General features: G+C 63.5%; 1 protein-coding gene across 4 annotated transcripts; it reads right to left on the bottom strand.

Annotated features, from left to right (window-relative positions):
* Nucleotides 1-1,417: 1,417 nt before the first annotated feature.
* FAAP100 (FA core complex associated protein 100) lies at nt 1,418-11,087 on the bottom strand. 4 transcript variants are annotated; one of them, XM_081576221.1, is made up of 10 exons: nt 10,867-11,087; nt 10,546-10,664; nt 9,097-10,058; nt 7,724-7,880; nt 6,414-7,177; nt 6,184-6,320; nt 4,847-4,963; nt 2,949-2,978; nt 2,432-2,569; nt 1,418-2,080 (listed from the first exon to the last, which is right to left on the bottom strand). In XM_081576221.1, exons 1-9 carry the CDS (start codon nt 11,029-11,031, stop codon nt 2,438-2,440), a joined length of 2,583 nt encoding a protein of 860 aa, XP_081432347.1. In that variant the 5' UTR covers nt 11,032-11,087; the 3' UTR covers nt 1,418-2,080; nt 2,432-2,437. The 4 variants fall into 4 exon arrangements, with proteins under 4 accessions (XP_081432347.1, XP_081432348.1, XP_081432345.1 ...); XM_081576222.1 differs by having other exon boundaries at nt 1,418-2,083; XM_081576219.1 differs by having other exon boundaries at nt 2,949-3,035.
* Nucleotides 11,088-11,317: the final 230 nt, after the last annotated feature.

Raw genomic sequence — 11,317 nt, forward strand, 5'->3', positions numbered from 1 at the left:
TCAGCCTGTGCTCTCGCCTGCTGCCACCCAGCCCCACCCAGTGTAGGAAGGGTGGACCACCAGGACAAGGCCCATGGTTCACCCACAGGTCTCCCCAACCCAGCTGGCACCCAAAACACCCCAGTCGCCAAGGACCCCCACCCAGGCCAATGCTTTTTGGAGGTGCTGGGTAACCTGGACCGCGGGAGGCGGGAGTGGGGTGGGAGGCGTGCCCCCTGGGATTGGCCTAGGCCTTGAGGACTGGGGTGATGGAGGGCTGGGGGGACAGCCTGAGCAAAAGTAGGGGGAGTCCACAGACCTCACCGACCCTTCCCCTCAACCCACACCCTCTCCCACCCTGGGCAGCCCCCACTCTTGTCGGGGGCCTGAAGTGCCCCTTCCAGTGACTCTGGCCAGTGTGAGGCGCTTTGGGAAAGGGGGGCAGGTGGGACTCCTCTCCAGGGCCCCCCTTTGGCTGGCTCCCTGCCTCACTGCTTCCCCTCACCTTAGGGATGAAGAGCTGGGTCCCAAGGGGGCCAATAGGTCAAGGTGGGCTCTGACAGATACTGGCCCAGAGGGGACGAGGGGACTGCCCTGCATGCGGTCTGCACTGCCCCCTGGTGGTGTGGGGGACAGGAGGGTTGCCTGCTGGGCACCCTTGGCACCCACGTTCAAGTGCTCTAGTGGGTGCCAAGGAGGGTCTCCTGTTTGCTGACCTTGGTCGGACAGGGTACATGGCCTCAGACACGCTGAATGGAGTCTGTGTAGCCCAGGGCAGTGGCTGGAAACGGGAGGCAGGGAAGAGGGCTAGGGGGTCCCTGTGGGCTGGCCTGCCCACTTCCTTCTCCCCTGGGAGGTGACAGGAAGATGACCCTCAGAAACAGCCACTAAGGGGTGCAGGCCCTTCCCTGGTTGGGCCACAGCTCCCCTCCAGGCTGCGTAAGGACCACCCAAGCCAGCAGGGGCAGGAGGCCAACTGCTTGCTCATCCTTAAAGGCAACTGTTACACTACTCCCAGCACACAGGGGGACAGGAGGAACAGGACAGTACTAGGTGGGCGGACCCCCCTCCCCGTCCTCCCTCCTGCCCTTCTGGAAGAACACTCCAGTGCTGGGTCTGTGTGATGACCCCAGACCCCAACTTGGAGCACACCACTGCCCCCTCCCTCAATGGAGGATGATGAGGAGGTGGCTGTGGTCCTCCTGGGGAGGGGCCCTCATGACCTGAATGGCCCTGCAGGGACCACTTCACCCCAGTGTCTGAGGATTCCCACTGGCCTGGGGGCCCCAGAGAGGCCAGTTCAAGGCTCATCTGGGGAGTGCAGTGGCCACCAGCCTTGGCGGGGGCTTGGAGCTGTGGTGAGCCCAGGAATCCAGGTCAAAGCTGCCACCAGACCAAAGGGGGGGGAGGCATAAAAAACAGCCCAGGACAAGGCAGAGCAACAGAAGGGGTCATTTTTTGAGGCGAGGTGCCTCGCAGGCCCTGTATGCACAGCAGGAGAGCACCGTGTGAAGTCCAGGGGGAGAGCCACCCTCCCCCAAAGCACCGGAGCCACCCCGGGGCTGCTGTCTGCCCCGAGGGACTCTTGGAAACAACGCACAGTGCTGGGCGCTGGGTGTGGCCCCGGCCAGAGGCACCTAGTTGTTGAGTGTTGTGGCCACAGGGCACCTGCAGGAAAACCCCCCCGCCACCCCGAGTCTTTGTGCTTTGGTCACAGGGAGCACCCTCCCACCTGGTGACCCCAGTAACTGCAGAGAAGCAGAACCAAGGCACCCAGAGCGGGTCAGCTGTGCAGGCGTGGACAGTGCTGGACAAGAGGTCTGTGGGAAGGCGAGTGGTGCTGCTAAGAGGGGCAGCCCCAGGCTCTGGGCACCGTGGTGGGAGCCAGACAACCGCTGAAATGCACCCGCCTAAGTCTCAACCCCAAAGCCCCGTCTGTGGGGCCCCCGCAGACTGCGAGGGCAGCAGCGATCCTGCTCTGGAGTCTAGACCCCACGGCCAGGCCTGACTTCTGAGCGGAGTGACGTCGATGATCCAGCCCCGACGTTCTGGGTGGGTAGCGGCCCAGCGGTGTTGAGGTTGAATGTGGAGGCCGTGGCAGCTGCTGGAAGAAAGGAAGGAGTGATGTGGGAGGCCGAGCAGGCCCCCACCCAGCGGGGTCACGGATCGCCTGGCTATCCTGACACAGCAGCTACATGACCCGCCTCCTCTGAGCACACCCACCCTGGGGGGCATCGGGCGGCCATGTTGGGGGGCCGGCTGCATTCACCCCAGACCTTCCCCAGCTGTAACCAGGCCCAGAGTGCCTCCTAGGTCAGGAGCCAGGTTTTCTCCATAAAACCACGGAGGTACTTTGAGCTGTCAAGGGTTCAGAGGCCGGGAAGGCCCTGGGAAGGGTGGGGTGGGGGTTTGGGGAGGGGGCTCCCAGTGTCCCGGGCAGGGCAGGGCCCACCTGGCATCACAGCAGGAGGAGGCTGGGGCTGCGGAGTCGCCTGTACACCTGCAGCAGCCTCTGGGCGGTGGCGCAGGAGCTGGCTTCGTCCTCCGTGCACAGCCGGTCCCGCAGCGTCTGCACCTCCCGCAGCAGCGTCTACAGGAAGGGACAGGTGGCGACAAGCTAGGGGCCACCTTCCTACCAGGCATGTCAGCGGGCCCCTCCGAGGCGGAGGGACACCCACCACTCAGATCCCACCCAGGCTGTGTGATGACCCCTCGGGACAGGAGGCGTGGCTGGGCTGAGGGGAGACCCCATCTCCAGGGGACAGGAATGTCCTGGCCAAGGTGGGACAGCGTGATCGTGCCCACTCTGCTCTCACCTCGCCCCTGCAACAGGAGCCCAGAACCGACTCTGGGCTGAGCGGACTGGGAAGTGCCGCCAAGCTGGGCAACACCCAGGTGCTTGTGTGTGTGACCCCAGTGGAGCCCCAACGGGTGGAAGGTTCAGGGCACTGACCCCTGAAGGGCCTCACCTCATGGTTGGCCTGCATCTGGTGGAGATACTGCAGGCGGAGATCAGGCGGGCTGGAGCCCCGGGCGGCCTGCTCCACCACCAGCCTCTGGGGGGATACAAGGGGTAAGTGGCTGGAGAGGGCGCCCCTCCCGTGTGTCCCCAGAGCCCAAGGCTCCTGGCACCAGCCCGCAGAGCCAGGCAGCCCTCCCTGCTCACTGAGACATCCATCAGGCCTCCCTGCCTCACCCCCAGTTAATCTCTGCTCCACTCGAGCCCCAGCCTGATTCCCAGGGAGGATGCTCCCAGATGGATCCACGCAGCAAGGCCCCCACTGGTCTCTGGGGCAAAACACTGAGAAGAGACCCCAACACCCTGAGAGGCAGCAGCAAGTGCCACCAGAAGCAGAAACTACACATCTGACAAGGTCTCCCAAATTCTGAGCAGCCAAGTGAGTGAAGAACATCCTGTCATAGGTGCACGATGCGGCAGACAGAGGGCAGAGGTCTGCAGCCCACGAGAAGATTCCCATCAGGGGAGTGCCCGCAGCACTCCATTAGGGGCTGACTCATGCCTCCCAGATTCACACACGCAAGGTCCAGCCCCCAGCACCTTAGGTGATGGTGTTTGGAGAGAGAGGATCTTCACAGATAATCAGGTTAAAATAAGATCAGGTGGGTGGGCCTTAATCCCACAGGACTGGTGTCCTTCTAAAAAGAGATTGGGACACGGACATGCCAAGGGATGACCCCATGAGGACCTGGGAAGGAGTCGGCTGTCCACACACCCAGGAGAGAGGCCTTGGAAAGAATCACCCTGCAGACACCTGGATCCCGGCCTCCGAACTGAACTCACTGTGTCCCGTCCGTGGCACCTGGTCACTTGGTCCTGGCAGCCCTGGGACACTAACTCCCCTTCTTGCGGGAAGTCTGGTCAGCACGCTCCCCACACCCCCAGTTTCTCACTAACTGTCCACCTCTCAGCTGCTGCGCTCAGCAGGTCTGCAGATGGCCCTGCACGTTTCAGGCCCGGGGAGAGCAACTACGTGGCACCCTCTAGGATGGAGGGGTGGGAGCTCCACTCTGGGGACAGGAGGACAGACTCCTGAGCCCGGGCGTGAAGCTATGGCTGCAGCCACGGCAGGGCCGTCACATCACGGCTGAGGGGGACCTCTGGTCAGGGCTTGGCCCCCAGGCTTGCCTGGGCACACCGTTGGGTCTATTAATTGAACAGCAGCCTCTGATCCCTGCTGGAACTCGGACTGCAGCTCTCCGACTCGCGGGGTCTGGGGTGGGGCCTGGGCATGCGCACTGGTAGGTTCTCAGGTGAGGCTGACACAGAGCCCACACGTAAGGAAAAGCGTGGGAATCGGCTGATAGCTGCCAACCCAGACCGCTCTGTGCAGCCGAGGCCACGCACACACTCAAAACAGGCAGGAGAGGGGCCACCCGGCCCTGGGCCCACCCAAGGGCACCAGCTCACAGATTGGCGGGCACAAAGACCTCCGCTCAGATCCTGGAGTCGCGGCCCCAGTAGCCCCACAAATCATCGAAGCAGCAGTGAGTGGCCCCCAGGGTTGTGTGTGTGTGAGGGGCTGGCTGCCAACTCTCGCTTTCTTGGCAAAGACATGGAGGCCCCGACGAGCAGACACCTTATCTCAGGACCCGAGCTGGACCTCTCCACACTACTGAATAGAGGAGATTTCATGCTGACAAGTCACAGGTGGACGGTCTCCCTATAACCACGTGTGCTCACGGGCCACTGGGGGCTACTGCCAGGAGGGTGAGAGACAAGTCCCCCACCACCTCCCAACTGGCCACAGCTCATCTGCAACCCCAGGCAGGAAGCCAAGCCACCAGGGTCCTGTGTCCCCACCACCCCAGAGAGACTTCCCAGGCAAGCCCATGAGGGCCAACAGACCTGCAAACGCCCGACGATGGCGTGGTGTGCCCTGCACATGTTGGCTAGAGAGGAGCTCTCCACCTGTATCTCCATGGCCTGGATGGGGCCCGCTGGGCACAGGTCGGTGACGGTCACCTGCAACACACAAGGAGCCCCATTGGCTGTCTATAGCCTTGCCTGGCCCAAGGGCAGCTTGGCCTGTGGGAACATCTGAGCTGGCTGAGGCACGTGAGGCCTGGGCTGCCCCTCCACATCTCATCGTGGGCAAAGCTCGATCTCCACAGCCAGCATGAGTTTCCACCTGAAGAACGAGCTAGCCAAGCAACACCAAAGCTGCTCATCTGGAAACATCCGTTCAAGAAGAGCCCTGTTCCCTCTGCGTCCAGGTGTGTGGCACTCATGCCAGAGGCAGTGATGGCTGCGGCTGCACCACCAAGGAGAGCCCATGCCCCAACCCCTCCAGGGCCCACCCTATGCATCCCGAGTCACCCGACAGGTTGTTAAAAAACAGGGAGGGGAAAAAACCAAACAAACAAACAAACAGGGAGGGGGCTGGGCAACGGAGATCTCTGCCCAGTGCCCTCCAGCCAAAGATAAAACCTGGCAAAGATGGGTGACAGCAAGGCAAGACCCCAGGGACCTTAGGAAGGATGCTGTCCCTGGAAGCTCTTCCTTCTGGGACTGTGGGATGGCTGGGCACCCTGTCCTCTCCACCACCAGGTCCCCAGGATACCCGACCTTGATGCTGCCTAGCCTGGGTGGACCTGAAAGGGCCGTCTAGTGGGCAGCCTCCACCCACCACCCTCAGAGGGGTGTGCCGGGTCACACAGGATGCTCTGCCACAGCCACCAATGCTGCGGCACGAGGGTCAGCTGGATGTGACCCCGAGGCCGCCAGGAGGGTCTCCAGAAGGACGGTGTGTGCAATGTGGCCAGAGGACTAAGCCCCACTTCAGTGTCTCAGCGGCCCCTGGCCAGGGTGTCTGTGACAGGGCCCAGCACCCTGGGGCTCTGGGGGCTGCATGGCTCAGGGGCTGGAGGGCTTGTGCTGCTGCTGGGGGTACAAGTGAGTTTTTCAGGCCACTGTGAACTCCAGCTGGAGGCAGGGCCAGGGCCACGTGTGGGGAGCGCTGGACAGGGTGGCCCTCATGGAGACCTGGCTGGGAGGCCATTGCAGCTTCCAGCCCTACGAAGGCTGCCCCATCACAGCCCGCCTCTCGGATGTGGGTGCGTCAGACTCCTCCGGAAGGTGGGCCCCAGAATCGATTCCTCTCCAGTGGCCCAGACGCCCCACTCAGAACTGCTGCTGTCGAGGCCAACGTCCCCCCCAGGGCAGGAGAGCTGACCCCTGCTTGCCTCTCGGATGATGAGGTGGACATCGGTGCCATCGGGGGCCACTCCCTGGACAGAGGACAGTGCCTGGGCCCTCACGATGTCCGCAGCAGTGTTCTCGGCGAGGAGCCACTGCAGGGTGGCACAGCCCAGGGACACGCCTGGAGGAGAGAGGTGCGCCAGTGAGGCTGGCCAGATTCCAGGGGAGGGAGGAAGGGCCCTGAGGCTGCCCGAAGCCAGTCAGTGCCACCAACCTGCGTGACTGTCCCCTAAAGCAGCCCTGAGCAGCTCTGCCGACACCTTGATGGTGGCCACCGATGGGGGCAGGTACTTGGCCCGCAGGGACTCGGGTCCTGCCGGCTGGCTGCCTGGCACGCGGCAAGTTCCCAGGAAGGTGTGGATGGGGTCCCTGGCAGGGCCCAGGGCCTGTGTGTGGGGCACGCCCAGGCTGGGGAAGCGCAGGCCCTGCAGCATGTCCACCGTGTGCTCACTCAGGGGCAGGCACACGCCATCCTGCTCGGGCAGGACAACGGGGGTGCACTCGGCCGAAGGGGGGTCCTTGAAAGGGTCCCGGGGGGCAAGGGCCCTGCCCACAACCTCCCGGAGGCTGTAGAAGAGCGCGCAAGACACGGTCACGGGCAGGTCGAGGGCACCGTCCTCGCTGGGGCCCAGGGGCAGCGTCACCTCGCGCCGACCGCCGGGGCCGAGCTGGTCCACGGGGATGGTGTAGGTGACAGCTGAGCCAGCTGAGTCCAGGTCTAAGGCCTGGGAGCTGCGGAGCACCTGGACACACAGGGCCCAGCCCCGGTCCAGGCTGAAGCCGCTGCTGTTCTCCAGCAGGCAGGTGGCCATCAGCACGTCCTGCAGCTGCAGGCGGCTCCAGGCGGTGCTGATGGTGCAGGAGATGGGCCGAGGACCCTCCCGGCTCGACAGCAGGGCGCAGCTCACGTTCATGGCTTCATTGAGGCAGGTCAGGGCCTTGTCCCGCTGGTCAACTGCCTTCTTCAGAGAAGACACTCTGGAAACAGACGTGGCTGCTAAGACCCAGACCTCACTCCTCCTTAGCATAAGGTGAGAAGCCTATGCCTCAGGAGCTCCCATCCTCACGCGACTGTCTAACCCAACCCTTCTCTCCAGCAATGAGAGAAGAGAGGGTGGAGGATGGAGCTGGGGCAGCCTGGACTTGGTGGCCTGGCCTCGCCTCCTGGGCTCACAGAGCCTGAACACCCATCCTGGCCACTAGGCCAGGAGGTGCCCATGGTGGGGCTGGCCACCCCTGCTGTGCTCCCTGACGTGTTCCAAGTTGGCCTAGATGCTCCTCTGCAGAGCCACCGTGGACAGCCCAGAGGGTGGCATGCACCCCGGAAATGGTCCTAAACCACAGGGGCCTGGCATCCGCGCTGGTCTTTAGTATCACCTTTGACCAGGCACCGCGACGTCTGGGGCAATCTTGGGGGTCAGAGGCAAAGTCACAGGCCCTGTCCGGACCAGTACCAGTGCCAACACCTTGGACACCTCCCAGACGCCATGCCAGCCTCAGCCCGGGCCGCAGCCCACTGCTCACCTCTCAGACACGGTGCCAATTCCAGACAACAGCTGCTTAATTTTCTGGCCAGCCTTTGCCGAGGTCACTCTGGAGGACTGAGGTGCCTCAGCATGTGGGTCCAGGCGGCAGATCATCAGCCGGCCTTTGGCAGACAGGGCCAGGAGCTCGGCACCCCCTGCAGAAGACACGCAGGGCCTGGGTGGCGGGCAGGGAGGGGCACACAGCTGGGAACATTCAGCAATTTCCGGACTCAGATACGTGTTGGCAGAACACCAATGCACCCATGAGGAAAAGAGGGTCCTAGGGATATCCTCGAGGAGCCCGCGGTGCATCCTGGGCTGGGCTCATGCTGTGAGGGGCCTCCCTGGGAGGGGGTCAGCCAGCAGAGGCGTCACCTTGTACATGGACTAAAAGGGACCAGATGAGGGCTGTTGAATTAGCAGGGTGCATGCCCCCTTCAACAGCCTCTGCCCTGAACAGAGCTGCTCTGAGATTTTCTAAGAGAAGTGAGTGCTACGCAGGCCCAGGCCTCTTCCACTGACCAGTCTGCACTTGCCGGGGCCTTTCTGGAAGCCTGCTGCCTCCCCAGCAGCGTTCTGCCTCCATTCCCACTCCTGGGCACCAGGAGCTCCCTGGGAAACAGGTTCCATCTCCTGCGACCCACTGGTTCTGCAGGTCCAGTACCACTGAGGCCCTGAGCTCTGCCCAGAGGTGTGGCTCCCCCATTCCCTGCTACAGGCAGTCCTCTTTCCCTGTGGGAGACAGCAGTTTCTTCCCTTCGAAAGCATTTCTTTCCCGTCGAGTATAGTCCACGGCGGGCCTTACAGTGCACTCATGGGCCATCTTAAGGGGAATATACGGTGGGGGGAGGGCGGCTGTACCCCTGCCCCCAGCACTGGGCAGACACGGCTGAAACCCTCTCCAGCTCTGTCTGGGGAGAACACACACATTAGAGCTCAGGGATGCCCCCTCCCTGCCCCCCCGCCTTCAGTGCAGAGTGGGCTCCTTGGAGGCCACTTGGTAAGTGGAACAAACGTTTTCCAGCCTTCAGGAGAAACATAAAGGTTTGACCTGAACCAGTTTGAGTTTCCCTTGGACAACCTGCCACGTGAGACCTGTCATGGGAAAATGCTCTTACCAGGGGGCGCCCAGGGGCAGACTCTACCCAGGCAGAGGAGCAGAAATCCCACCCCCAAACCCACACAGGACCCCAAGACCAGCATCAACCATGAGGCTGTGCCGGCGGAGGGTCGGGCTGCCTGGGGCAGTTTTAAGGAGAGTAGGAATGAGGCAGGGAGAGGAAGACGGCCAGTTCACAGGGAGGAGATGCCAGGGTGGGGGCTCCACACACCCCGCGGCTTTGGTTTTGAGCTTTCGGCCGTGGCTCATACCTTCAGGCGCACTCGATGACACACAGAGAGTGACGAGGCTGCAGACACCCAAATTGTCTGGATACAGTAGAGGGGGCAGGCTTCCTGGGGCCCCATCACGCTCCGTGGGGTCCAAGGGGGAACCCTCCTGAGCCAGGTCGACTACGCGGAGGCCCGCGGAGGTGCTGTGGTACACGTGGCTGCTCTTGTCGCAGGCCGCACAGAGCACGGGCCCCGGGACGCTGTACTCCCGCAGCTCAGGCACCAGGTGCCCTGCCTCGTCCCAGCTGGCCTTGATGGCCAGCGTCCGGCCGTGGTGACCAAGGGCCACCAGGCAGTCGCACTGTACGTCTTCCATGTCCTCGGCCAGCGGCTCTGTCCTCAAGGCGCCAATGAAGACGACAGGCTCCTCCAGGTGATGGAGGATCTTGACAAGGGCTTTCGGATCACCCGGGGCTGATGCGGAGGTGACCAGGGTCTTGATGATCACACAGCAGAGCTGGCCATCGGGAAGCCCACAGAGGACCACGGGTGACTCCAGGAGGGCGGCATCGGCTCCAAAGAGTAGCCCAAAGAGGGCCCCCTCCAGTGTGACACCCCCAGAGCTCCATGAGTGGCCGAGTGGATTCCTGGAGCCTGGTGGTGATGCACAGCACAGCACTGGGAGGAAGCGGGGGGCTGCAGGCTCCCCCCGGCTCCCAGCTGGGGGGGTGCAGGTGGACAACTCCACCTCACCAATCTGGCTTCCGGGCCTGGGGTCCTCCCCTGGAGAGGGACGCTCAAACAGCTGCATCTTCCACTGGCTGGGGCCCAGTGCCAAGGTGACGAGCGCGTCATCAAGGACGGTGAAGGCATGCAGCGAGGCGTCCGGGAGCACACAGGAGTCTGGGTCCACGGGGATCACAGGGACAGGGGGCTCACCGACCTGCCCATCCTCACTGTCCTGGTCGTCCCCGCCATCCTCCTCGTCTCGGCTCACAGACCTTCAAGAACCCAGGGAACTGTCGGTTACAGTGCTCACAGGCTCCCTTCAGGACAGCCTGCCACCGACATGACTGGTGTGGGGTCTGCACAGGGAGCGATCTCAGAGGCCACCACCAGGGAGCAGCTGGCATGCCACAGTGCCTCCCACCTGCTCCAGGGAATGCTCTGCTTCCCCCACCCCGGTCACCCAGGGACACATGCATAATAGCATGTATCAAGGCTTCCAGAAATGGGGTTTGGACAGAAAATTCTCATCAATGCGGAACTGTCAGGCCCCCGAGTCCTCACCTGTGGTGAGTGCTCATTCTGAACCCAGTCCAGAGGTGACCAGACCATATAGGTCACAGGGGCAGTGTTTGAGGACGATAGGGAAGTACTACCACTCAGAGACAGTGACAAGCCCATCTGAGGACATGTCAGCCTCAACCCAGGAGAGGCCAGTGAGCGCCCAACCCAAAGGAGTGCCCGCCAGCGACCAAGCCTCACCTGGTCATCTGGTCCAAAGACAAGCAATAGATGCCGCTCCGGGCGCACAGGACATAGAGCACCTTACGAAGGGCCAGGAGCTCCAGGTGCCACACCTGACCGGGAAACTTGTACACGGCCTGGACGACCGGGGAGAAGGGCAGCGTTGGGTCAGGGGCGTGGGGGCTCAGGCGAAGTAGAGGACAAACTCCTCAAATACGCCGGCCGCTCCGAACATCCACGCCCGGCCCCGCCCCCTCCAAGGCCCCGGACCCCATCCCGCCCCAGCCCCCATCCCCCAGCCCCCAGTCCCGGCCCCTCCCCGGTGTGCCCGGTGCTCACGATCAGCAGCCGCCCCTCCCGGTCATAGACGTAGACCAGCTCGCTCCCGGTGGACAGGAAGATCTCCGCCCCGTGGCACAGCACGCGAGGCTTGCCCGCCGCCAGGCCCCCGAGAGGGCAGCAGAAGCCCGCCAGGTATTCGACCTGCGGCCTGGGGCCGGCCATCGTGAGATCGTCCTGGAGCCCTGCCACCGGCGGGGGCTCGGCCTCGCGGCGCGGGAGCCGGGGGGCGGGGCCCTGCGCTTTACGGCCGCCCAGGTCGTAGCGCGGCCTCCGCCGTACGGCGGGGGCGGGGGCGGTGCGGGGGCGGTGCGGGGCGGGGCCGGGGGCGGGGCCGCTGCGCGCTGAGTTTCGGGGGCGTCTCAGCGGGAGCCGGGCCCTCACGCCGCTGGGATAAAGCTATCGCAGACAGAGCAGTATGGCAAAGGGCCAACGTGTTTAAAGCCAAACG

Source organism: Giraffa tippelskirchi, chromosome 3, assembly GCF_054371585.1.
Source record: "Giraffa tippelskirchi isolate mGirTip1 chromosome 3, T2T-mGirTip1v1.2.pri, whole genome shotgun sequence".
Lineage (NCBI taxonomy): Eukaryota > Metazoa > Chordata > Mammalia > Artiodactyla > Giraffidae > Giraffa > Giraffa tippelskirchi.

Bases quoted from the DNA above. Each gene is read 5' to 3' on its own strand.
- FAAP100 (XM_081576219.1), bottom strand. From the start codon at position 11,031: ATGGCCGGCCCCAGGCCGCAGGTCGAATACCTGGCGGGCTTCTGCTGC. The intron at 3,036-4,846 runs GTCTGTTGGCCC...GTATCCCCCCAG, and splicing joins CCATCGTCGGGCGTTTGCAG to AGGCTGGTGGTGGAGCAGGC. The intron at 2,570-2,948 runs GTGAGGCCCTTC...CCCTTCCTGTAG, and splicing joins AGATGCAGGCCAACCATGAG to ACGCTGCTGCGGGAGGTGCA.